Source organism: Astatotilapia calliptera, chromosome 4, assembly GCF_964374335.1.
Source record: "Astatotilapia calliptera chromosome 4, fAstCal68.1, whole genome shotgun sequence".
NCBI lineage: Eukaryota > Metazoa > Chordata > Actinopteri > Cichliformes > Cichlidae > Astatotilapia > Astatotilapia calliptera.
The window spans coordinates 1,255,685-1,282,910 of NC_137425.1; the positions used below are offsets into that span (position 1 = coordinate 1,255,685).

General features: G+C 46.7%; 1 protein-coding gene across 7 annotated transcripts; it reads left to right on the forward strand.

Annotated features, from left to right (window-relative positions):
• The first annotated feature begins 1,581 nt into the window (after positions 1 to 1,581).
• si:ch73-366l1.5 (FILIA-N KH-like domain-containing protein) lies at positions 1,582 to 26,564 on the forward strand. 7 transcript variants are annotated; one of them, XR_003272161.2, is made up of 5 exons: positions 1,582 to 2,008; positions 13,203 to 13,797; positions 15,106 to 15,205; positions 19,363 to 19,627; positions 20,914 to 21,435. XR_003272161.2 is itself a non-coding variant. In XM_080300033.1 (5 exons), the coding sequence occupies exons 1-4, from the start codon at positions 1,760 to 1,762 to the stop codon at positions 16,979 to 16,981; spliced, it is 978 nt and encodes a 325-aa protein (XP_080156159.1). In that variant the 5' UTR covers positions 1,615 to 1,759; the 3' UTR covers positions 16,982 to 17,018; positions 23,855 to 24,647. The 7 variants fall into 7 exon arrangements, 5 of the variants coding, with proteins under 5 accessions (XP_026019652.2, XP_080156159.1, XP_026019651.2 ...); XR_013908434.1 differs by having other exon boundaries at positions 1,615 to 2,008; positions 19,441 to 19,627; XM_080300033.1 differs by lacking the exons at positions 19,363 to 19,627; positions 20,914 to 21,435 and adding exons at positions 16,948 to 17,018; positions 23,855 to 24,647 and having other exon boundaries at positions 1,615 to 2,008.
• Positions 26,565 to 27,226: the final 662 nt, after the last annotated feature.

A 27,226-nucleotide genomic window follows, 5' to 3' on the forward strand; every position in this document is an offset into this window, starting at 1 on the left:
CGAAGACGAGGCTGGCGTGGACTCTGCTCTAAAGAAGGAATTCCTGGCCTGCTGATGGACCCATAATGAACATGTGGCCTAATTATAGCAGGGGGGGGGGGGGGTTTAGTGAATGTAGAAAATGATAGTTTTACGGGTTTTAGAATTGTTTTTAGTAGAGAGCAAACATTTTATTACGTACATTTAAGGGTGTTTTTATTTGTGCTCCCTGGCCCAGTAATAAACTGTTCCTGATCAGACCTGCTTCCTCGCTGTGCCCGTGGTATCTGACTCGCTTGCTCCCCCTTGTATTTTAAAGAATCTTTCTTTTTAGCGTGACATTCTGGCGCCACCGCTTTAGTGTCGCCGCGCGTTACATACACATGACAATAAACCCTTTGAATCTTGAATTGTTTATGCAGCCCAACAGGATTATTAAAAATATGTTTTAGAAAATAAAATGCATCGTTTCTCTGGTCTTGAACCTGAAGCTCGTTTTCTGAAGTGTTTCAGGAGAATTTAATAATCAGATTTTTAAAATGTGCTCTGCAGGTAGGAGATGTGTATGTTAAAATCTGAACTGTCACATTATTAGGTACACCTCGTTAGTACATCCATGAGACTCCGCCCTCAGAGGGACCAACAACCCCGCCACCGTCACATCACCCTGATGCTCAGGTTGAACTTCAGCGGCTCGTCTTCACCATACCTGCGTGTGAGCAGCTGCTGCCATGTGATTGGCTTATTGGTTCATTATTTAACAAGCAGATAACTAGGTGTGCCCAATCAAGTGTACGCACACCATTTATAACCTTTGAAACGTCTGCTGGTTGGCAGGCTTCTTGTCTGTTGTGTTTTAAATGTGGGAAACAAAAAACATTTAAAGATTTATTTAGTTAGAACACAAGTTGATCTTTATTCTCATCGTAAGCACCGCCGAACTTGATGTGCGACCATTAGAATGAAAGAGCAACAGAAAAGAAAATATTCAGTCATAAATAAAAAGAATAGATAATAATTCTGATAATGGCAGCGGAACAGATCCTAACAGGTATTTCAGACTCGCACTCTGACTGCAGGTATTGCACAGGAAATGCTCAGCACGTGACCGCTTAAAGCTGTTGTTCAGCCTGATGGTCGGGCTGCAGTCCGAGCAGAGCTTCCGGTGCCTTTGAATTCACTTTAAAGAAAAGAAAACTAAATGCCCACGCAGACACTAGGCTTGGGGCTTTGCTTTGGTAAGCAGCTTATCTGCTTGAAAATTAGCCCTCGATGCCTCTTTTACCCCTTTGTTAACGACTTTTATTTTGAAATATCTAACTGGGTTTACATGCTGTTTGTAGGGTTTATAATTTTTGAAACCATTCTTCAATGCTGTGGTAGCCTGTGTGTCAGATAGTTTAAAGTTGTATAAGTCCTGTTCATTTGAACAAGAAGCCGGCGAGTTATTGTGCCCTACATGTCAGGTCTCTTATTTTGAAAAGTACAAACGACTGGTTTGTATTAAACACTCTGAACCCGCATTTGAGTTTTCGGTCTTTAATTTCGAAAACCCACTTGGAGTATTTTATTTTGAAGCAGATCCGGCTGCTGCCCCTGTGTGTGTGTGTGTGTGTGTGTGTGTGTGTGTGTGTGTGTGTGTGTGTGTGTCAGCTGTTGAGGTCAGATTGTGTGAGGAGGCGGGATGAGGCTCAGTGTGTGATCGCAGCCTGATTAACACACACGGTCCTCAGCCTCCTCTTGAACAAACACACACTCCGTGACTTTTCGGCTCTTCATCATGGACTTGGACCCCGCCGTCATCGTCCCCGCCATCCTCTTCACCGTCGTTGCCATTTATTTCGCTACGTCGCTCCTCAGCAGGAAGCCCGATGTCTCCTCCTCGTCTGCCGGGAGCAAGAGGTCCAAACTCGGGTACGGAGACGACCTTCTTCCACAAGGAGCTCTGGAAGAAGAGCCCGAAGCCTCCCTGCGACCAGAGCCTCCAGCTCCGAGCGTGGAGGACATTGGGGCGGCCGAGACGATCCAGGTGAGCTCCATCGATGCTGTTATTGATCAGACTGGTGTTTGTTTGTTTGTTTGTTTGTTTGTTTTGTTTTTTTAAAGAAGCGGCTACTTTTAATTGATAAAACGCAGATCTACGAACCCGGGAAATGAACTTTAGTTCCAAAACTGATCAATAAGCAATAAAAGATGTAAGAAGTACAAACGAGACGCAGTTTGTAACTGCAGCCTGTCAGACAGGAGCCTTTAATGCCTCAGTCCTTCAGTTTCATCACCTGCGTCTGAAGAAGGCGGTACCAGATACTTTAATCATTTACTGTCACTTTATATAAACAGATGATTAAAAAGAGAATAACAGCAAACACCAGGTTATTGTTTGTCCACAGGAGACATACTCTCCCTATCTCCCCCCCCCCCCGTCTCTCTCCCTCTCTCCCTCCCTCTCTCTCATATTGGCTCCTTTTCACTGGATAAAGTTCAGATAAACTTTCTCATTAAGGTAAAATGATGTTTCCTCTGTAACAGTTTCGGACCAAACGCAGTCGATCTGTGTTCGTGTGTTTAGGTTAACGGTGATTGGCTGAAAGCATAACTGGCAGATCAGACAGAGATGACAGGAAGCTGCTGTTTATTCAGTCTGATTATTGGAGGTGATGGCAGGTGCTCCTTTACGTCCACATGAACTTCCTGCTTGAATCGGTTTATTTTAGTGGCTGTTTGTTTTTGTTTTACATCTTTATTTATATCGACTAATCACTAACTAACATATTAGTTACATATCAGTGAAACTGCAGTTATCACAGACTGTATATGGAAAACGGACGTCGAGATACTGACTGTTGCCATCTTGGTTTTTTAAACCAAAAATAAAAGAAGGCTAACAATAGCAACCTTTAGCATTACTTTAGCATCACAAAACCTTATTATTATGTTACGTTGTGTTTTTCTATCATTCTGTCACTTCGCTGCTCTTGTTTGCACATTGTTTCTGCTGTCTGATAACAAAAAAAAAAAAGCTTCCTTAGATAGTTAGATAGTTTGTTTGTTTTTTCTTGTTAATTTATGCTGTAATTTATGTTAGGTCAGTCTGTCTTGTCTCTGCTAGCAGCTAACTAGGCCTCTTAGTTAGCTAGTTTAGTGTTTTCTGTTAATTTATGTTGTAAATTTATGTTGCATGTAGCACCTTGGTCCTGGAGGAATGTTGTTTCGCTTCACTGTGTACTGACTGTATATGGTTGAAGTGACTATAAAGCCAACTTGACTTGACTACTTCTCAGTAACAGCCAATCAAAATCTAGCTCAGCCTTATTGGACAGTTTGTTGGTACAGGGACCTCACAGCAGACATATTATTGGTCACATGATGTCATTAACAATGCTCCCAACCGCACAAACAGGTCCAGAGGTCCAGCTCAGGTGAAGCTAGCAGATGCAGGAGCCTTAATGCCAACATTAAGCTCTCTCTCTCCCTCCTTTTGCACAAGTCGAGCAGCGTGTCAGGTTACATTTCACTGCAGGTTATACTTGTATAACTATGCGTGTGACGAATAAAGAGTCTTGAATCTAAATACAGTTTAAACAGGTGAGCTATAAACAGGTGTTGTGAAGGAGGAAACGATCCACAGAGGCCGACAGTTTGTGCATCGGGCTGTGAACATGTGTATTTCTGCAATAAAGGTTTAACATGGGAGCCTCTAGTGGACGTGAGAGGAACTGCAGCTTGTAGAGCTTCATTTGGATGTTTGGTTGCCCCGAGTTACCACCTGCTCTCCTCGAGCTACCTGTGTGTGTTGCTCTGTGAGTGATTAATAACCGTCCACCAGTAAACGGCGGGTGCACTCTGGACTGACGACTGGAGGCCCGATGCCCAAACATGGTCACCACCTTTTCCCTGTGATTGGTGGATTTGCTTGTGCACACTCTGACTCGTCTTTATGGAAATGTTGAACTGTTTTTGGGAGGGTGGAGTGAAATGCACACACAAGCTGTGGTGTTGGACTCGTTTGAATACCTGCTGATGTGAGAGCTGTTAAACATGCAAACCATCTGCCCGCCATCTTTAAACAGCCTGCAGAATGTGTAACAGGTCTCCGACTAACCGTCTATATTTGGTGCCAGACACTAACTCCACACTGACACCACCTATAGGAGGTGGGTGTGGCGCTGTGGCGTGGGCATGTTTGACAGCTGTGAGCTCAACCTGCTGATCCCACTTTTTAAATCCAGCGACTCTGAGTTGCTGAGCCTCCTCTGATAACGTTACCCAAGCACACCGAGCTGCAGCTGTCAGGCTTACTGTACGACTGCCGCAATGCATCGTGGGCCATCTCACAGCGTTCATAAAGGACGTCTGTCTGAGAGCTGGAACACAGCGAGTGTTGTTTTCTGTGTGGGAGTGACAGCAGCACAGCCAAAGGGACACTGGCTGCACTTTCTATTTTACCTCAAACTTACATTCAGACAGAAGGAAGAAAGTTTGGGAATCAAACCCTCAGCCTTCCTGCTCCGTAGATGTGCTGTGGAAGAGTTTCCTGCTCTGACCGTTGGATTAAAACACTGTTTAGTTTGGATTATTTGACTTAGTCAAATGATCATTTTGTGGTGTTAGAGCTGGGGACCAAAACATAAGGAACATTATGTTTGGGAAATAATTATTCTAATTAGAATCATTTAAATATTAATTTAACATTTTACTGCCGCAGAGGAAAGAATTAAGACGTTTAGATTTATTCCAAGAAAATCCATGAAGAATATTCAAGTTTTAAAAACACGTGTTTTTATTTCACTGTCAGCTGATGCTTGTGCTGATTCTGATGTTCATGCAGAGACTAAACAGCAGAGCTTCGTCTCGTTCCTCCGGTGAAAGCTGCACAACGTGAGCTCACTCACATCTCCATAAATGGAGAGCTGCTTCGCCACGAGCGACACACTTTCAAAGAATGAGGAAGGAGAGGAAATGTTAACCAGCTCTGAAGAAACAACTTTCACTGTTGACTTTGAGCTAAAGATGTTTCCTCTGTGTCCACGTGTTAAACGAGAAGCAGCACTTTTTCCAGCCCGAGCACATCAGCTCAATAAAAAACTCTTTATTGCATTAATCTGGGCACAACGCGCTGCTCTCTCTGTGTTTGCCTTATCTAGGCTGCAGTCTGGATGGAGGTGGAGTAACGTTAACAGAAGGATTAGTCCAACATGCTAAGCAGAAACATGTCACAGAGTCACGCCGGCTGAACAAGAAGGAGAAATCAGGCTGAGACGCATGAAAACAGCTCTCGGCCAGATATGCCACTCGCTGCTAGAAAAACTGACCTGCTGATAGTGAAAACTCAATTTTATTTCACAACAACAGTCGCCTCAAAGTGCTTTATACTGTAAAGTAGACCCTACATACAGAGAAAAACCCAACAATCATATGACCCCCTATGAGCAGCACTTTGGCGACAGTGGGAAGGAAAAACTCCCTTTTAACAGGAAGAAACCTCCGGCAGAACCAGGCTCAGGGAGGGGCGGGGCCATCTGCTGCAACCAGCTGGGGGTGAGGGGAGGACCTACGGCCTACGTCTATTGCAGCATAACTAAGGGAGGATTCAGGGTCACCTGGTCCAGCCCTAACTATATGCTTTAGCAAAAAGGAAAGTTTGAAGCCTAATCTTAAAAGTAGAGATAGTGTCTGTCTCCTGAATCCAAACTGGAAGCTGGTTCCACAGAAGAGGGGCCTGAAAACTGAAGGCTCTGCCTCCCATTCTACTTTTAAATACTCTAGGAACAACAAGTAGGCCTGCAGAGCGAGAGCGAAGTGCTCTAATAGGGTGATATGGTACTACAAGGTCATTAAGATAAAAAGAGCCGAGGTTTCAACAGGATGTGCTTGAACTCTGGGAGGAAACAGTCACAACGTTTGGTGTTTCAGGAACAACTATACATGAAATCAAACATGTGGGACTCTCGTCTTCTTTGGGTTTTATCAAACTGAGCAGCAGCGAGTCGTGGAAGCTGTGAGCCGTTCTCTCCAGCCTGACATACCTCTGCTGGTATTTCCCCCGGCCTGGCGCCGTTCCTGCCTCTCCTCCTCCCTCTGAGGCCTGCTCGGCTCTGGCTCAGTACTCCTCTGCTCCACAGAGCTGCTGGCTGGGCATCAAATCCGGGACAAAACAATGTGGTGATTACACTGAGCTTGGCACCGTCACCCTCACCACCACCGCCGCAACCACACCCTGTCCCCGCCCGGCCTCTGAGAGAACTTCCTGGTGTTTATTGGTTGTAGCTGCTGGCGCTGGGGAGGAGTTTGCTCTTTATAGCACCACCAGAGCCTGAAACAGAGGATGTGAAAGGGCCGGTCTCAGCGATTGGCCTCGCACTCTGAATCTAAATGTTTGTCTCACAGATGTTGGTCTGTATGAGATGAAGTAAGATGATCTGTGTGAGAGGACACGGTGGAAGCGTCTCCGTCGTAAATGGAGGTGGAGTCAGCAGCTGAAGTGGAGATAGGGCAGCGAGCAGGAGGATAACAAAGAGTCTGTTCACACAGAGGCTGGAGCGCTCGCCTCGGCACGCTGCCCTCAGCTGAATCATACTGGGATGAAATTTATGGGAAGACCTGCAAATGACAACTGTAGCCAAGCAACCGTCTCCAAAATCAGTGGAGCAAGAATTCTTATATCAGATGAGACCAAATCACCTGCAGTCTGTAACATCCACGTGGCCCAGCTGGTGGATTGACTTTATTCTGATTAATTACGTTTTTCTTTTTCATTGTAAACTTTATAATCTCATATAACAGAAGAGCAGAGCTGTGTTCACAGCATCCAGCTGCCTTCAAACAACACCAATAAGCCCTCATTAACATTTACCTGCTGTGGCTCCACTGTAACATTACCTGACAGCTTGAAGTAATCAGCTGACCCATCCACCCACCCCGACCTCCTCCCTGTCTCACCGAGCTCCTCGTCTGCTGTCAGAGCTGCTGTATGCGGTTCAAAGAAAACCTGAAGGCTTGTTTTGTAATTTGCAGGTGTAAGAAACAGTTTAAGAAAAGAAGCAAAGCAAAGCTTGGAGGTTGAAACGTTTGCATCGTGTGTCCGACGTCTGAGTGATCTGTCCGGTTTGCTCAGGTAGCTCAGTGAATTCCCCACATGCCAGCTGAGCTGATGCTTCCTCTGCGCCTGTTATGGAGCTGAAATGGCTTTTAGGAGCACAGCACTCAGTGTAATGTTACAGATATGCTTAGCAGGACGTGCTCTCAGAGGTGGTGAAGGCGGCGGTGACTGAGCCTAATCCACAGTGGAAGAGCTTGTTTTCCAGAATCCCAGCTTCAGCCTTTGTACGTTCTAAGTTCTTGCAATCATATCTTATAATGACTGTTAATGAGTTTAGAACATGGTCCCAATTAAAGAGCTCACAATCCTAATTTGGTGTCATAATCTGTTCTGACTGAATGAATGCAATCGCTCGTTTGAAGTCGGGCTACGAACAGAAAGCAGAAAACCTCCCGTAGCAAACGTCTCATCCCTTCACTGCATATTCATATCAAAAATAATCTGTCGATAGAGTTTAAGTCGTGTAAGTTTGATGGTTTATGTGCCGATGGTAAATTGGTCACACATTAACTTTTGTGCTGCCTGGTAGATACGTTCTCCAAATTAGGAAGTTGATGTTTGTTTCATGAAAGGACGCCGCTGCACACAATGACCTCATCACTCCTTTAACAAACTGTTTTCTGGTTTAGGCCCGGAGTCCAAACAGGGCCCGTCCTCATCGTTCTGCTGACTCACAGAGCGATTTAATGAGCTGCATTTAGCACCGTGGGTATTTCAGTGATTCAGAGCTCAGGAATTCAGAGGAAGAGACCCGTGTTTCCGGCTAAACAGATGCCATGCCAGTGTGAGGCTGTGATGGAGGGCTGCTGTGAGGTTAAGACAAGCGTGCACCAGCTGTCTCTGTGGTGAGACCAGCAGCAGACTGTGGGGTCTCTGCGGGTCAGGGCGAGACCGATGGAGCAGAGCGGGCCTAAAATCAAAAAAAGATTTCTGCCTCCATTTCTCTGGGCTCAAGATCGGTTAATACTCATAAAAATGGCCATTTCCTAGAAGACGTGTCACATTTTTGTTCATATGATCCAAACCTTCTAGTTCAGGGGCTGTTATGGTCCGCCTCATTACAACACTCAGACTGTGACACATCACTGTCTGACTGACGTTTGCTGGATGTTTGCTTTCTAATCTTTGATTTACTACTTTGTCATTTTGATTTAACATCCTATAAACTTGATGTACCTTATGACAGCGGTCCCCAACCCCCGGGCCTCGGACCGGTACCGGTCCGTGAGTTGTTTGGTACCGGGCTGCGAGAGTCGAGGCTCAGGTGTGAAATGTATAGTTTTCAGGGTTATTTTGTTATCGTTTTTGTCGTTTACTCGGTTTTCCTGGGTCTTTTCACGTGTGTTATGAATAAATCTTCTTTTTTTCGGTACTGGTACTAGTTTTATTTTGTTGTATTTATCCGCGACACCTTAAAGGCCGGTCCATGAAAATATTGTCGGGCATAAACTGGTCCGTGGCGCAAAAAAGGTTGGGGACCGCTGCCTTATGATACCTCTCTGTGAAAAAGCTTTGAGGTCAGAGGAGAATGGACAGACTGATAGGAAGGAAACGGAAACTCTAATAGTCTAAGGAGCTTGGAAAGAAAAGCGTCTGGACTTCTTTAGGTTGCTTGAAGACGTTTCACCTCTCATCCGAGAAGCTTCTTCATTACATTCAAGGTATGTAGAAGAGCATCTCTGAACCTTGAAGCAGCAGAACACCACACAACCGTGTCACTCCTGTCAAATTCAAATTTTATTTGTCACACACACACAACCATACACAGTATGACATGGGGGTGAAATGCTTGTAGCTGTACAATGCCCGACCATTAAATGACAGAAGAAAAGTTTTACAATATTTACAATTTACTACAAAATTTACAAATTAACTTAGAAATTTACAGTAAAGAATGTGCAAATAGCAGATGAGATTATAAAGATAAGGATTATAAATTATAGGAATTATAGGATTATAGGAAATGTGTGGTGGTGCGTGTGGTGACGTGTGTGAGAGTCCAGTCTTATAGTGACGTGTTTGGGAGAGTCCAGTCCTACACCTGGTTCAGGCCCGAATAGCCTGGGGGAAGAAGCTCCTCCTCATTCTCTCTGTTTTGGCCTTAAGGGAGCGGAAGCGCTTCCCAGACCTCAACAGTGAGAAGAGTCCATTGTTGGGATGGGAGAGGTCCATCATAATCTTCCTAGCTTTGGACTTGCACCGCTTGGTGTAGATGGACAGCAGGTCAGGGAGCTCTGATTGAATGATGCGTTCTGCCGAGCGCACCACCCTTTGCAGATCTCGTCTGTCCTGCTTGGTGCTGTTCCCAAACCAGGTGCAGATGTTTGACGTCAGGACGCTCTCGATGGTGCAGGAGTAGAAGTTCTTGAGCACCTTCAGTGGCAGATGGAAATCTCTAAGTCTTCTGAGGAAGAAGAGACGCTGACGGGCTTTCTTAACCAGGGTGTTGATGTGACAGGACCATGACAGGTCCTGAGTGATGTGGACACCCAGGTATCGGAAACTGTCCACTCTCTCCACTGGCGTGCCACTGATGATGAGGGGTTTGTAATTCCTCGCCTGCTTTGTAGTGAAGTCCACGATCAGCTCCTTAGTCTTGCTGACGTTTAGGAGGAGGTTATTCTCCTGGCACCAGGTCTCCAGGTTCCTAATCTCCTCCAGGTAGGCCGTCTCGATGTTGTCGGAGATCAGGCCCACAACAGCAGTGTCGTCAGCAAACTTGACAATGGAGGTGGTGTCGGATGTGGCTACACAGTCATAAGTGTACAGTGAGTACAGCAGGGGGCTTAAAACACAGCCCTGAGGCACTCCAGTGCTGAGTGAGATGGAGGGGGAGACTTGTTTCCCACCCTCACTGTTGGGGTCTGTCTGTGAGGAAGTTGAGGATCCACTGACACAGTGATGAGCTGAGTCCTAGATCCGTCAACTTGGTGAAAAGCTTAGAGGGAATTATTGTGTTGAATGCTGAACTGTAGTCCACGAACAGCATCCTAACATAATTCCCTCTGCCAGTGTCCAGGTGACTCAGGGATGTGTGGAGCAGGTGAGATATGGCATCGTCTGTGGAACGATTAGTCCGGTAAGCAAACTGAAGTGAGTCGATGGTGGGAGGAAGTGAAGAAGTGATGTGATCTCTCATCAGTCTTTCAAAACACTTCATCACAATTGAAGTCAGTGCTACTGGACAGTAGTCATTGTGGCAAGCGGGCTGTTGTTTCTTTGGAACAGGGACAATAATGGACCGTTTGAAGCACGTGGGAACCACAGCTTGGGCCAGGGAGAGGTTGAAGATCTCCGTGAACACCGGCGCTAGCTGGTCAGCGCAGGCTCTAAGGACCCGGCCAGGGATTGCATCTGGTCCTGCTGCCTTCCTGGCGTTCACCCTCCTGAAGGTGTTCCTCACGGCATGCTCTGTGATGACGAATGCATTTTCTTCACTGGTGCACTCCGAGCGCGCGCAGCCGTCGAAGCGAGCATAAAACGTGTTCAGCTCATCAGCCAGTGAAGCATCTGCATTCATCATTGAAGAAGCTGGTCGTTTATAGTCCGTTATAGTCCGCAGTCCTTTCCACAGGCTCCTAGAGTCGCACTGTCGTAGCTGTGACTCTAGTTTTTCCCCGTAGCTCCGCTTTGCCTTTCGGACCGCGCTGCGCACGTTGTAGGACGCAGCCTTGTATAGGTCCATATTACCGGAGACAAGCCCTTCATTGTAGGCAGCGGTGCGTGATCTCAGAGCGCCGCGGATGTTTTTATCCACCCACGGCTTCTGGTTGGGAAACGTTCGGATGATAGTTCTTTCTGCTGTGTCGTCCGCTAGTTTCCCGATAAATCCCACAACCGCTTCCGTAAACATGTTGATGTCATCAGAGCTGCGCCGAAACATGTCACAGTCTGCGTCATCCAGTGCGTCCTGCAGCGCGGCCACCGATTGGTCCGTCCAGCGAGCGACCTCCCTCCTGATTGGTGGTTGCTGCTTTAGCCTTTGTTTGTAAGCAGGTATGAGGAAGATGGCGGAATGGTCCGATTTTCCAAATGCCGGCAGGGGCTGAGCCTTGTAACAGTTCTTGAACAGGGTGTAGCAGTGGTCTAATGTCCTCGTGCCCCGGGTGGGGCAGTTGATGTGCTGGTGAAGGTTGTGAAATGTCCGTTTGAGATTCACTCTGTTAAAATCTCCCATAACAATGAGTGCGGCATCTCGGTGAAGTGTTTGTTGATGTGTGAGAGCCTCATGTAGCTCACATAAGGCAGTGTCCGAGTCCGCGTGAGGCGGAATGTAAACAGTGCAGGCAATGACCGCAGTGAATTCCCGAGGGAGATAGAAAGGGCGACACTTAACGATCAAAAGCTCCAGATTGGGCGAGCAAGAGCGTGTGAGTGGGGAGATGTTTGTGCTGTCGCACCATCTGTTGTTCACCATCAAACACACTCCACCACCTCTTTTCTTCCCCGACTCCATTGTCCTGTCCATGCGGTAAACCGAAAAGAACCCCGTCGGCTGCACGGCGTGGTCTGGTATCGCTGGGTTCAGCCAAGTCTCGGTGAAGCAGAGGAGGTTGCAGTCCCGAATGTCTCTCTGGAAGTTGATTCTGGCTCTGAGGTCATCAAGCTTGTTCTCGATGGATTGAACATTGGCTAGCAGGATACTGGGCATGGGTGCGCGGTGTGCGCGAGCCCGTAGCCTGTTCCTGATGCCGGCTCTTTTACCTCGAGGCCGTCGCTTAGGGTCGCGTCCTTTGTTCTCTCTCAGGATCTCCTTTGGCCAGGTTGGGTCCGGAGTGGCCAGGTTGGGTCCGGAGTTCAATCTTCTGTCAGTGTGAGCAGGAAACTGAGGGTTCAGTTCACACACCAACAGAGGAAGATGTTTGCTGGTCTGATGAGTCACGTTCAGACGGTCAGTTTGGAATCAACATGACAGCATGGATCCATCCTGCCTGTGCTCCGGCCGCTGCTCGTGTGATGGTGTGGGGAGGTTTCAGTACCAGCTTAGTATGGTTTACACTGCCCGAGTGTTGCTGCTGGCCATGCCCATCCCTGTATGACCTCAGGCCAGCTCCAGGTCTCAAAGCTCAGATCATCTTGGACTGCTTTCTAGAACTCGGCAATGAGCTCACTGTACGCAGTCACAGATCTCAGTTTAATAGAGTTCAAAGTTCCTTCGTCTCCATAAAGCCTTCCAAGTGTTTGGTTTCTTTAACCCCTGGAGGGTCCTAGAAAAATGCATACACTATTGGGCTTAGAGCCACAAATCGACCCAAGACCCTCCAGGGGTTAAGGCCACAAGCGCCTCCTAAAGACGAGGACAGGAGGAAAGCTTGGATGGTGGTATGGCAGAGAGGCTGAGGCAGAAACCAGATCTGCTGCTTGGATGTCGATGTGTGCAACCTCAGCACAGACAGGTGCAACAGTAGAGCCAAATAGGGAGGTCAGCCGCTAGATATATACCTGGGTATATATAGTACATACACTGTACATAGCTGTATGGATGAGCTGCTGGGTGTCAAGGAAGGGACAGGTTAGCTGAAGAGGGTTTTATTTGTCCCAGTGTTGCTGTGGAGGTGCTGCGAGTGACAGTAATGACCTCCAGATGAGTTGGTCTGTGCAGAGGTCATTACAGGGAGTCCACATGTGTCCAGGTATTTTTCATTGCTGAAGTATAAGTCTTCCTTCAAGTCTGGCTGATATTACATTTCTCTGCTTCATGAAATTCTTGTTTCATGGCGGTTGTTTGGTTTTCCTCTGCGGCCCAGATTCAAAGCATCTGGGTTCGGTTCCCCGAGTCAGCAAAATCCAGCGCCAGTGAGATTTGAACAAGCAAGACAATATTTGCACATTGACGGGTTAACTGTGCTCTTACTGTGTAATAACGGTCTGTAATCCTAAAAAACATTTTGTAATAAAGGTCTTTAAAGTTATCAAAAACCAGCCTTCGTGAAATCTGTTTCATTTTCTCAAAAGCAAAAATTACTTTGAATTACAGGATGACGTCATTCATAAACTTTCCCAAAGCAGATTCCAGACTTCAGCAGGTTTATCGGGTTTATCTCAGTTTTGACAGTCGGCGAGCTGCTCGTTCAACTGTGACGTCCACTGCTGTGAACTGTTTTCATAATCTTTTTCTTTTCAGGCTGTCCCAGAACCACAACATGTCCCAGAACCAGCGCAGATATCAGAAGCTGAGCCGGAAGCAGCAGAAGATCCAGAGGTCACAGAAGCAGTCAGAGCACCAGAACCTGTGGCAGAACCAATAAAAGTGCCAGAGACAAGAGCAGAGCAACCACCAGCACCAGAAGCAGTCCCTGAACCAACAAAAGAGCCAAAGTATGTTCCAGAATCAGTCACAGTATCAGAACTTGTCTCTGAAGCTGTGTCAGGCCCAGAACCTGTTCTCGAACCAGATGAAGCACAAGAAGCAGCAGCAGTGTCTGAACCCATACCAGGCTTGGTATCAGGCCCAGAACAAGCTGCAGAACCTACCCCAGAGTCCAAACCTGTAGCAGAGCCCTTATCAGAACCAGACAGGTCCCCTGAACTCATATCTGAACCCAAAACTGTCCCAGAACCTGTTACTGATCCAGAACCTGTGCTCGTGTCTGAAGTGGCAGCCCAGAAGTCCGCGACTGAACCCGAAGAACCGCTTGAGCAGATTCCCAGACCCAATGAAGGTCTGACAGAACCATCGCACAAGCAGGAACCAGAACCAGAGACCATCCTGGATGATGGTAAGTCTGCTAGCTGGACTGTGCATTTCTACTCTTCTGTCTCTGTTCAGAGAGGTTTTGGTCTTAGTTGACCTCGGTGGACCACATGAGTCCAGAACTGGTTTTATTTCTTGGCCAAGGACTGCCTAGTGTCTAAGTTTCCAGTAATTAAATATTAGGAGCACCCCGAGGCTCTATCCTGGGGCCTCTTCTGTTCAACATAAATTTGAAAAGCCAAACTTGTTAAAAAACCTGTTAAATAATTCAGTACAGCCTGTGTACTGATTTCTTTAGTGAAGAATGATGGTTCCTCAATTTCGCTTTATTTATTTAGCGCCAAATCACGACAACCGTTGGCTCAAGGCTCCTGAACGTCTCAATGCCAACACCTCAAAAACATTTGCTTTGAACAGTGACATGTGGTGTAACATGTATGTGACAATGACATTGGTTCAGTATATCTGCTGCTAAAACAGACTAAATGTGCTGAAAGTTTGAACCCGCTGTGAACACTGAAGCTCCCACATACGTGCTCTGGGTTTACGTGTCAGCTTCGTTTACACTGAAGACAATCTTTGAGCAGAAAACTGAGGCCAGCAGCTGCGCGTCACAGATAAGTCACTTCCAGGAAACATTAGGAGTGTACACAGATGCTGGGCTACTGAAATACAACGTGTGACCCAGAGGAATATATTTTAGAACAGCTGATTTGCTGTTAATGAATCAGCAAGGAGGAAATCCGGCTACTCCCTGTGATCACTGTGACCTGCAAGTCTGGATCAGTATCCAGGTTCATGCATGATGCACAACTGTGCTCCGTGCGGCCGGCTGTCGACGCTGGCTGAGCCAGAGCGTGGTTACTGTATCAGCCGGCGTGCGTAGAGGTGAAGCAGCCATCTGCTGCAGGAGGATGATACTTAATCTTGAACAGGCAGCAAAGCTCTTGGCGTGCAGGCTGACGGCTCGCCATATGACCTCCAAGCTGTCACGCAGCAGCTGGAGCGACAGGTGCGTTTGTGTGCTCGGAGGTTATTGCTGCACAAATACAGTGGCAGAAATGATCAACCACAGACTGCAGTGATGTGACCGCTTGGACTTTGCTTCTAAGCTCTTTTAAATCTACAGTAAGAACTTTTCACCAAAACTGTGAGTCCTGCCGCTCTCGTTACTTCATGAAAGAAAACAGAGATGCACTTTAGTTGTTAGTCACTCAGCAAATGAATATAAAGAATAAAAAAAAGAAAAATCTTGTATTGTCAGTATGAGCTGATGAGTTAGAGCTGACATCAGCCAGATGCTAACATGTCTGCGCTCCCTCTGCTGTTCCAGATGTGGCTGCAGCTGCTGATGTGCTGAGCTTCACCCCGGGAATGAAACAGAGTAAGATGGCAGTGCTGATGACCCAGGAGGACATGGAGGAGGAGCAGAGGTTGGTTTCCTGGCTGACAGTTTCACTGCATGCTAACACTGACCTTGGTGCTGTGATCACGCTGTTCTATCCTGCATGGACGGGTCGGCTGCACGGAGCAGCCAAAGCTGATTGGCTCCTTAAACCTTTCTGACACTCGGCGTGGAAGATTTGATGGAAGAGCTCAGGAAACAAAAAACAGCTGTGGTTTCATTTGAACTCATCAGGTTTTAATTAACCAGCTATTGTATGGATGTGGTTAGAGAGCTGTCTCTACCAGCACGTGGCTCAGTGTGGACAATGCTGTGTGTCAGTCGAATGCTGATTGGTTAAAAGTGGGCGGGAACAGGGAAGGGCGTGACGCCATGAATGGGAGAAGCAGGAAAGGTGGAGACTTGAACCCACCGACAGTAAACGGCTGCTTCGTGTAGACTGGGCTCGGTGTGGAACCAGAACCATGGCCTCCCTTTGCACCACCTCAGGTACACCTTTGTCGTACCTGTGCTGGGAGCAGCTCTGCCTCTTGAGGCTCTTTACACACTCCTGTGTTTCCATCCCAGCAGAATTTTAACTGAGGCAGCTGATTATTCAAATCGAGACTTTTGCCGAGGACTCGGTCCGTCCTCGCTGGAGCGAGAGAGCGCTCTGGTTCGTACATCCAGAGCAGCTTCTGTCTCCTCCGTTCGTGTCTGTTCTACGCGTCCTGAGGCTGATGCTGTCTGAACGCAGTGTTATGTAATCTGCTGCTACATGCTGTCTGTGCCCGTCTGTGAGCCTGCAGCTGGACGGAGTTCCCGTTGCTTCTTTGTTGAATCACAGTTAAGTAGAGAAGCAGCCTGCGGACGAAAGTCTGGCAGATTTCACCGTTTTTATTTTCTGCTCTTGTCGGTGTGGGGCGTGCACGTCTGCAGCGCTCTGATTGGACACTGGAGCTTTGTGTGGCTTGGTGCTGCTGCTGCACTGTGTTCCTGGAGCAGGGGAGGCCTCTCTGTTCTCAGTTTGCTGAGAGAAGCTTGTGCAGAATCCTCGCCGAGCATCTGTTAAACTCTGAATGTTTGCTTCCAGCTCCGCAGTGACCTTACCTTTGTGTTCAGTCTGACCCCAGCCTCGTCAAACACCTGGAGGCCAAAACCTTCTGAGTCAGGAGAAACTCGAGAAAGGGCGAGTCCCTCCAGACTGAAGGTCGCTCCTCACTGTGGGACACAGAGGCTTGCACAAAAGATGCTAACTGACCACAAACAGTCATTTTTCTGTCCTCTTGTAATCAGCTGTCATGCATCATGTGATGGATCTACGTTAGTGCATGAGGTGTCTGCATGCAGCTGCTGCATGCAGAGAGACGGGCGTGTTTCAAAGACAGATACAGCCAGCGCTGCAGTTTGTTTTGCACAGGTTTGGGTCAAAGTTCATCCCTGATTGGTCCCAGTCCTGCTGCAGCAGCCTGATGCGTCCTGTACTGGGACTGTTGCATCCTTATTCATCAGAATACATGTTGTGCATACTGGGAGGATCACCATCATGTGACACCTGTGATGTGCTGCTCTCACTTATAATTTGGTTATGATGCCGCGTGCATGTGTCTGATAGCCGTGTCCAGTTACACACAGAATCGTGATCATCAAACTTTTCATTTAAGCTTCTTTTTATATCCGCCCCTCCTGGAATATCCCAGCATGCACCAACCTTTTTTTTCTGGAGAATTTGCACGTTTTTCTGGATTGTATGAGTGACGTGTCTGACAGCCTCCACCTTTATCTTTCCAGGATAGAGCTCACGTCTGATTTTACCTCTCTGTAATCAGCCTCAGCAGACTCAGTGTGGTAGGAAGGAGCTGGTAAGGAGAATATCCCCTCCCTGAACCCTCAGCCCTGCCCGTCCTTAATCACCCCTAACGCTGCAGCACAGATAGACTGACGCCGACATTCACAGTGAGAAACAGAGCAAATGCAGCCAGTTAGATCAAAGCGTCCAATAAGAAGCTATAAACTGATTAACGTCTGTCCTGCAGAGCCGACAGCAGCTGCAGGTTTGACGTCTCTCATCTGAAGTTTCTTCAGGAGAACAAACATGTTGATCAAAGCAATTAAATGTGCTGGAGGAACATAATTAAAGAGCATCTGTAATAACTGCAATGATTTGATTATTTGAGTCAATCTGCAAAATGACGATAAAAATAAACTCTGAGAATCAGCGTTTACAGAAGCCGTCGTGTGATTCGCTTCAGCTGCAACATTAAAAGAAAACAGAATGTTACTAAAGGGATATTAAAGCCGTGCGTGTAGCGCCATTGTGGTACTTCTTTCACTGTGACCGTGGAGTCTCCTCCGTGGGGAGGGTCTGTGTTTGTGTCTCCCGTGGACGTTCGGGTCCAGCTGCTGGTTGGGTCCCTGCTGACACTGAGAACATGTTTTTGTGTTTTCTGCCCACGAGTGGGCGTGTCCCAACTTTTAATCGTTTCCTGTCTCTGCAGTGAGATATTCTGCATGAGGTGCTGATGACTGATTATTGATTGGTCTATCCCTGCGGCTGATGCTCCTCCCTGTTTCACGCTCATTCCTCTGCTGTTGGTCACATGGTCTGTGTTTACACCAGCCCGCCGCTCCAGACAGCGGCTGCTTATCCTCTTATCATTATTGTCCTTCACCGTCTGCTAACAGGAAGCTCAGCCCCGCCCCTTTAACCTCCCAGCAGTGTACCAACTGAGTGCGACCCAGCAGGGACAAAAGGCGGCTGATGTGGGTCACATGTTCTCTGTGGGGATAAAGGAGACGCTCCACCTCCAGCTGCAGCAGGAGCGCGCTCAGTGTTGTGAGGCTTCACGAGCTTTTAATCTAAAAGAAAAGAGCGCCGGGGTCACGTGACCACGCTGGGGCTGACGTGAGTTTCCCAGGCTCCAGGGTTGGACGAGCTCTGGGAGCATTTTCACAGACGTGTGATGGGAACTCTTTGAGTCATGTGAAGAAGATCAGGCTTGGTGCTGCAGTCACAGCGTGGACGCGTCCTCAGACTCCCCTTCATGTGATTCGGTCCTGCTGTGCGCTGCCTTCTTTACCTCAGACAGGTGAGATGCTCCTCTTCAGTCCAGCCGCTGACCTCAGACACACAGCTTTCATTATCTCCGTTACTTCAGGGCTACTGCCTGTTTATGGAGGCAGAGGTGTGACTGAGAATCATTGGATTTGGTTTTTATTCCTGGTTCATGTTTCCTGCGAGTATCCGGTCATCTCTGATTCAGTCTCCAGCTTTCACACACACATTTCCTGACCTGCATAAACTACTGGAACACTTGGTTGCAGAGGCCACAGTAACTCGATTTTACTGTTCGTCTGCCTCACAGACGAGTGGAGCTGCAAACTTTGAGAAAAGGCCTGAGAGCAGACGTCACAGCTGCTGCCTCGTCCGGAGCAGTTTAATTTCTGGGTGTGGACTTTGATATCACTGCTGCTGTGATTCTAGCAGCGGGCTGCCAGACTTCATATCAGCCTCCTGCAGAAACTGTGCAGCGTCAGAGCAGGGTTACAATGATTCAGACGGGGTCCTGGAGGCGCTTAAACACATCCATAAAAATAGAGGTTGAATCATTTAAGCCAAACAGTTCAGCGCTTTATCCAAAGCACAGGAAACCGTGGCCCATAATTAACGGTTGCTGTTATGGAGAAAACGAGCAGTTTGATGGAGAGTCCTCCGCCTGCGTCTGAGCTCAGTTTCTTTTTTGGACTTTTCCACTGCGCGCAGCGTGGAGCTCACCAGCGCCCTCCTCTGGTCAAACACACCACACATTCAAAAGAACCATAATAATACCTCATATTAGTATAATCAGCTGTCACACAGTCAACGTCAGCCTGGACCAGGACACTGTGGAGTTCCCCACCCCTGTCATATGGAGTATTTTATTCCACGCCGACCGTGACGAGGGGCTGCTGAAGCAGAGAGCGTTTCTAAACGTGTTAGTGACGCATGTTCAGGTGCTGTTGAAACACAATACAAGCTTTACTTGTTCCACGTCCTTCCTGTCGCGACCCCGTGGGGATTTATGGGGATGAAGCGCGGGTCGTTTCATTGCTTCAGTCGTGGTGAATGTGCAGCACTGTGGACTCGCCATCTTTATTTTGACCTGTGGGAACTGGACGACTGTCATCAACATTTTTTCCTGTTGAATTTTCTGTATTCTGATCCAGGTGAATAAATAATTCCCGGGTGGAGGTGTGTTCTGTAGCTGGAGAAACACTTCTGAGAACTTTGCTTTGTGGCTGTAGCCTGAGGCAGCAGCTGCTGTCTCACCTGTGCAGGTGAAGCGTCGCTGTGGACCGGCTGCTCATCGAGCGCTCGCCTCTGCTCGTTTATTTCTGTCTTCGCTCTGGTCTCGTCACATCTGTCAGCTTCTGTCCAGCTGTGCTGCTCGCCTGCTAACCCTGCATGCTGCCTGCTACGGCTCAGCTAACGGTGAGTGCCGCCCTTTGCTTCACCTGTCAGGAGAGCCGTCATTAACCATGTTAGGCAACGTGTCCATGAGTCGAACTAGTTAACCTAACTGACCTCTGACTCTGGTCGCCTCGATCAGCTGGAGTCACTCGTGAAGGACTTTCCACTGAACTGTTAGCTCAGGCTTCCCGGTGACCGCTCAGCAACCTGCAGTCAAGAAAACGCGTGTTGTCTCCGACTGGAGGGTGACTGTTGCCTAGGTTACATCAGCCCCAAAGTGCTGCACCTAAAACCTGTGTGTGTTTTATGTTCTGGTAGCAGACCTCTGCAGTCTCCTGTGGTTCGCACTCAGTGTTGCCAACTCCTCAGTAAGGAAAATCGCTATTGGTTGTCCTAAAAGTCGCTAAATGACGTCATCGCCTAATTTGCATAATTGGTCATGCTAATCTAATTGTAACCTATGTTGTTGGAGAGAGAAATAACATCGTGGAAGAGACATAAAGTGAGTTAAAAACGTCCTAAATGCAGTTAGAGTTTATTTAGAACTACAAATTAAATTTCTTTTAGCAATTATTGTTTTTTTAATGTCACAATTCCAACCCTGCTCCTTTACCCGGGCTTGGACCGGCAAAAGTGACCCGAAATAGGCGCTCTGGTGGAGTTACTTTGTGTTTGTGTTTATAAGTAGTTTTAAACCTTGTGATCCACAAAACAGCATAAGAGTAAAAGAACTGACTGCGTTACAGCACCCGCTGCTTGTTGAGAGTAAAAGCCATACGCGCTTTCACGTCTGAAAACTCGCTAAATATAGCGACAGAGTCGCTAAATTGGCAACACTGTTCGCACTGGATCAGACTGCAAACACCAACCACAGGAAACAGAACATTTGCTTTCAAAGTAAAAGTTGTGCCTTATCGCTGTAGCCAACACATTTCATGCAGCTTTTACTCTGAAGGCGAGCTCTGCCACAACAGCTCAGTGAGTCGTTGACGACTCGTTGCAAGTCGGCGACTTCTATGCAAACTACGAGGCACCAAAGCAACCTGGAGGAGGTTTTCGGTGCAGCACCGTTTACTTCTCTGCCCAAAAAACTTCAGCATCTATAAACCTGAATATTCGAGTAGAGTCAGTGTTGGCGTTAGCATCTCTCAGAGCTGAGGTGACTCCAGAACAACGTCACGTTAAACTGCGCTAACTCTGGTGCGTGTTAGCGTCACCGGGTTTAGATTTTCAGACGGTTTGAGTCATTTTTACAAGTTTTCCTGTAGTTGTGATCTCAAACTTGTGTTTTCTTTGTGTTCTTACAGCTGATCTGTGAGGATGAGGGGCTCTGAAGAGATAAGACCCTGCAGGAAGTCCTGCTTTCTTCTCTTGTTGTTGAGTTTTGAGGTTTGAGCTGCTTGTGAAAAGCAAACGTCTTCACACCAAAGTGCCTTCAGGAGTTTCTTTTCTGTCTGCTTTTCGTGTCCAGCTTTTCTGAAGCAAACAAATTAATTATGTGAGTGAATGTTAATGAAGTTAACCTCAGTATAACCTGGTTCTCACTGCTGGTTTCAAATGAAGAAAGAAAATTAGACGACAAGCTGCAATAAAACGTTCCTGCTGGCTTCAGTGTTCAGTTGTGATTTTAAAAGTTAACCATGAAATAAAAGCGTGAAACATGTTGTTGATTCTTTCTGATCTTCATCCATCCATCCATCCATTCGCTTCCGCTTATCCTTTTTCAGGGTCGCGGGGGGCGCTGGAGCCTATCCCAGCTGTCATAGGGTGAAAGTCTTTCTGATCTTTGTTTTGTAAATTCTGGATTATTAAAAGTACTTTTGCCCATTCTTGATGTTTGTTTATTCTTTCCTGTTTCCTGTTTTTGCTTCAAAGTTTAGGTGGAGCTGACAGAGACAACAGCACCATCAGGTGGTTGTTTAGAGGCAACATATGAAAAACTAAAAGTGTAACCACAGACGACACAAAAAATGAAAGTCCCTCCAAATATGGCAAACCTGCATTAAGATGTCCTCTGGCTGTAAGAGGTCAGGAGGTGAGCCTGCTGCTCAGCTGATCTCTGAGCTCGTCCAGCCTGTCGGGTTGATGAGCTCAGAGATCTGGAGGAGCTGGCTTTTGTTCCTCGCTCTCTCTCACTGAGAATTTAGGATCAAAAGTGATGAGTGACGAGTCTGGTTTCAAAATATCAAGATGCAGATGATTGAAACGCTCCTGTTTTATCTCAGCCTCAAGACCTAACAGAGGAGGGGCAGACGAAATACTGTCAGCTTACAGCCACTGCTGGGAATCATCAGTGGAAACACTTTCAGAGACGTTTGCAGTGCCAGAGTCTTTGGACTGGTTTCATTTAGCTGGATGTGTGTTGGAGTTAAAACTGCTGATTAATGAAGAAAATCAAATTTTGATCCACATGCAGTAACATCTGAAAGATTCTGATTGGCAGCCTCATTTTTCAGCCTGACGATGATCCCATACACACTGCCAGCGCAGTGAAAGCATGTCAACACACAGTGGAGCACTATCAGTCATGGATGGGCCTCCCCAGAGCTGGAGCTCAGCATTCCTGAAGCAGTACGGAGACCAATGTTCCCCCCAAGCTGCGCGCGTGCACAATTCTGCACTGCTGCACGGCCTCTGCACACAGAAAAAAATCTACCTGAATTGAAATTAAAATAAATGCGTTAACAATTCTGTTCTTCAGTGTTAGTCAGACAGTGACTGGCTGCTCCTGTACGGGATCAGAACAATGCCGCCTTATCCCACATTCGTATATATGCAGCCAATCAACGTTGACAGGCTATGACAGCGTCCTTATGTGCCGACACCGCTGTTTTAGCGAGCAAAGCGGCGTGTAGTGATGCGCGAATCATGAACGAATCGTTCAGTACTCGAGAATCACTTTACTGACTCGTGAATCATGATTCACAAACCCAACTGACTCACTGACTCATCCCTGTTGCTGTTAGCAAACTCATTTCATTAGTAGAAATGTATCTAGCTTATAATTAAAATTGTGGAGAAAAACACAACATCCAGTTTCTTAACAAAAACATTTCTGCTCTGAACATGAAGAAAAAACCCTGAGTAGAAGCTCACATCAGGACAATCGCTCCTCAGTTCACAGTAGCATCGCTCTGCTAACTAAGTGTAGTCAATGGTTTTGTTGTGTGTCAGAACAATGAGGCGCCTGCTGAGTGTTACAGGTGTTACAGCAGTGACACATCTGCTGCTGTCAGGCCTGCAGGTATCAGGCTGTTGTTCTCCTTCATCTCATAGTGGACAGAGATTATTTTTTGGAGCGGCACAAATAATTTGCGTGGCATCAGAGTTGATGCAGAACAGCTGATTGTTCTGTAAATAGTGTTTGTTTAAAAAACGCCTTGGCTGCATTTTTAGGTAAACAGCTGCAAAAAATCTTGTTGTTTGCATTACTCAGTTACTTTTTTGAAGAAGTAACTATATCATTACCTGCCCAACATTGGTCATTATTTACTGTATTTTGCAGAGTTACAGACTCTCTCCCAGACCACAGACTCAGAAGTCAGAGCTTTATAAAAAGAAAAGAAAGAAAGTTGTGTTTTCAAAATTGGAGTTCAAGTTATTTTTACTTCCAATAGTGTTAACATGCTGCACAGGTCATGAACAAGATTTTTTAAAATTTTCATTGTAAGTGGGCTAAAGCAGTTAACTAAAAGTAGTGTAACATAAATGTAAATGCTGTAATTTGATTACTTTAATGAACCATGCATGGATTCGATGCTGGCGTGACCGTGTGCTCACGTCTGCTGTTGCTCACTGTGGTCCAAGTGTCCGCTCAGGGAGTTTGTGTGTTCAGACACATGAAACATTAGAGGGAACATTGGTAGGGACATCCTGAGGCAGAAACATCCAAAGAAGAGCTCTGAACGTCCTTCAAGAAGCCTGGAGAAGAGATCCTCAGAGAGCTGAAGGATGATAGTGCTCACACCAAACATTCATTGTCAAGCTCGTTGGCTGAAGACTTCAGCGCAGTACTGTCTAATGATGTGCTACCTGGTTGCTAGCTGCAGGCAGCTATGTAAGGCTCAGATGGTGCAGATGGTGAGACTGTTAGCTGTTTGCAATAATCTGGTTCATTCATATTGAAATCATTCAGTGAACATCCAAACCCACTATCTGAAAACACCTGAGCGAGGATCAACAATAAAAACGATCCTGGAGGCTAAACTGTTAACCGTGTGTGTGTGTGTGTGTGTGTTGACATCCCAGGGTGCAACAGGAGCAGCTGGCGGCCATCTTCCAGCTGCTGAAGGCGAACCAGGAGGTGACGGAGGCCGACATAGAGGAGCAGCTGAAGCTTTACTCCCTCTGAAACACGAGAGACGCCATCGATCTGTCCACTCAGGAAGTCTGTCACCATGACCACCATCACCAGCATCATGTCTCCAGACTGCAGCTCGCCATCTGTCAGACTCTAGGGACATCACTTCCTTCCAAAGCAATGCTAGGCTAAATTGTAGTAGCAGTTTGAAGAGCGCGCTAATGGAAGCTGGCAGGCTTCAGATTCATATTCATGGCAGACACGTGAGTGCGGCGGCGTCCTCGTGACGTTTCCCCTCAAACCGCTTCATTGGCTCTCGTCTGAGAGCTTCTGACGTCACCAAAGACCAAAAAAAGAAACAGTGTGTGGGATGATTTCAGCCTCAAAGCTCACTGAACTCTTTTCTACATTAACTCTGTAAAAAACATTTCAGTGCTCATTAACAAACATTTTTCAAATATTTGCTGCAAATATTGTTATTTTAAAATAATATTAATGGAACATTTTTGCATCAAGATTGTCATGAAAACAACTTTTTTTCCGTCCACCGTTCATTTTTTATTTCATAGTTCATTTAAAGCATTTATAGTATTTTTAATTAGTTCATAATAATAATAAAAATGTCCCCAAGTGTCCCCCGAGCTGTGATTGGCCTCCTACTCAGGTCTGGCTGCTTCTTCTTCTGTCGCTGTTTTTCTGCACTGGAGCATCTGCAGTCACAATAAAGCTGTTTGAAATCTCGCAGTTGAGTGAAGTGTTATATTTTCCTGCAGGAAACGACAGAACACGCTGGGATGATGTACAGTGGAGCAAAAAAGTATTTAGTCAGCCACCGATTGTGCAAGTTCCCCCACTTAAAATGATGACAGAGGTCAGTAATTTGCACCAGAGGTACACTTCAACTGTGAGAGACAGAATGTGAAAAAAAAATCCATGAATCCACATGGTAGGATTTGTAAAGAATTTATTCGTAAATTAGGGTGGAAAATAAGTATTTGGTCACCTCAAACAAGGAAAATCTCTGGCTCTCACAGACCTGTAACGTCTTCTGTAAGAAGCTTTTCTGTCCCCCACTCGTTACCTGTATGAATGGCACCTGTTTGAACTCATCATCTGTATAAAAGACACCTGTCCACAGCCTCAAACAGTCAGACTCCAAACTCCGCCATGGCCAAGACCAAAGAGCTTTCGAAGGACACCAGGAAAAGTATTGTAGACCTGCACCAGACTGGGAAGAGTGAATCTACAATAGGCAAGCAGCTTGGTGTGAAAAAATCAACTGTGGGAGCAATCATCAGAAAATGGAAGACATACAAGACCACTGATAATCTCCCTCGATCTGGGGCTCCACGCAAGATCTCATCCCGTGGGGTCAAAATGATCATGAGAACGGTGAGCAAAGATCCCAGAACCACACGGGGGGACCTGGTGAATGACCTGCAGAGAGCTGGGACCAAAGTAACAAAGGTCACCATCAGTAACACACTACAACGGCAGGGAATCAAATCCCGCAGTGCCAGACGTGTTCCACTGCTGAAGCCAGTGCATGTCCAGGCCCGTCTGAAGTTTGCCAGAGAGCACATGGATGATACAGCAGAGGATTGGGAGAATGTCATGTGGTCAGATGAAACCAAAGTAGAACTTTTTGGTATAAACTCAACTCGTCGTGTTTGGAGGAAGAAGAATACTGAGTTGCATCCCAAGAACACCATACCTACTGTGAAGCATGGGGGTGGAAACATCATGCTATGGGGCTGTTTTTCTGCCAAGGAGACAGGACGACTGATCCGTGTTAAGGACAGAATGAATGGGGCCATGTATCGTGAGATTTTGAGCCAAAGCCTCCTTCCATCAGTGAGAACTTTGAAGATGAAACGAGGCTGGGTCTTCCAACATGACAATGATCCAAAACACACCGCCCGGGCAACAAAGGAGTGGCTCCGTAAGAAGCATTTGAAAGTCCTGGAGTGGCCTAGCCAGTCTCCAGACCTCAACCCCATAGAAAATCTGTGGCGGGAGTTGAAAGTCCGTGTTGCTCGGCGACAGCCCCAAAACATCACTGCTCTCGAGAAGATCTGCATGGAGGAATGGGCCAAAATACCAGCTACTGTGTGTGCAAACCTGGTAAAGACCTATAGTAAACGTTTGACCTCTGTTATTGCCAACAAAGGTTATGTAACAAAGTATTGAGTTGTATTTTTGTTATTGACCAAATACTTATTTTCCACCCTGATTTACGAATAAATTCTTTACAAATCCTACCATGTGGATTCATGGATTTTTTTTTTTTTTCACATTCTGTCTCTCACAGTTGAAGTGTACCTCTGGTGCAAATTACTGACCTCTGTCATCATTTTAGGTGGGGAACTTGCACAATCGGTGGCTGACTAAATACTTTTTTGCCCCACTGTAAGGCCGGCTTTTGTAGTCCATCCTGTAGACAGTGTAGTTTCAGCAGTGCAGACATGATTAAGGAGTCCAGCGTAAAAGCAGTCTGCTTCTCCTTTCCTGAGTCCTTTTAAGTCTCTCCTTCACACCTTTCCTTCACTCCATGGCCTTTTCCCACTGTGTGGAAACTGATCTGGAAAAGGAGACTTGAGTTCATGTCGGGGCAGCTGGATCAACTCACAGAGAGAAACATCAGTGCCACCTAGTGGTTAATGGTGAAACTGCAGAACAACAGGCTCAGCAGCAGAGGCTTGTTTGTTTGCAGCTGCAGGCTGTGTTTCCTCCTGTGAGCAGCAGAGGGCAGCATTTAACTAAACCACACAGGTTCAGGGCTTCACCTCTGAGACTGTGAGCAGAAACACGCTGTGCTTCCTGTTCGAGCTCTCTGCTCTTTCCTCTCACCCTCCCTTACTTCATTTTTCAGCAGAGCCGTCTGCCTTTGATTCCCCAGCATCTAAGGCTACGTCTAGGCTAGGCTAGGCTACGACGTAGCCCAAGGTGACGTCCCCACAGCAGGTTAAATACCTGGGACTCTCCATGATAGAGGTGAAAAAAACACAAAGATATTTTTGTGATTCGTTTGATTCGAGTATTTTTAAGCTGTCAAGTAAGAGTTTGATATAAAAATCTCAAACTGAAGGACCAAATCCAACCCTTTGGACATTTTAAAGTGGACATGAACAACGACATGTAGAAAGGAAAATTCTCAGCATGGATCTCTGCTCTGTAAAATGGTCTGTGAAGCTGGATTTAGGAAATAAGTGTTAAAGTTAACCCGACAAGGAAAATGTCGGTCGAGTGAACCACGGGGTTGTCGAACTGAAACAGGCTCTCCTGCACACAGTCCTCATTTATACAGTTCTCTGCAAACC

Bases quoted from the DNA above. Each gene is read 5' to 3' on its own strand.
- si:ch73-366l1.5 (XM_026163864.2), top strand. From the start codon at position 1,760: ATGGACTTGGACCCCGCCGTCATCGTCCCCGCCATCCTCTTCACCGTC. The intron at 13,798-15,105 runs GTAAGTCTGCTA...CTGCTGTTCCAG, and splicing joins AGAGACCATCCTGGATGATG to ATGTGGCTGCAGCTGCTGAT. The intron at 15,206-23,854 runs GTTGGTTTCCTG...TTGACATCCCAG, and splicing joins GACATGGAGGAGGAGCAGAG to GGTGCAACAGGAGCAGCTGG.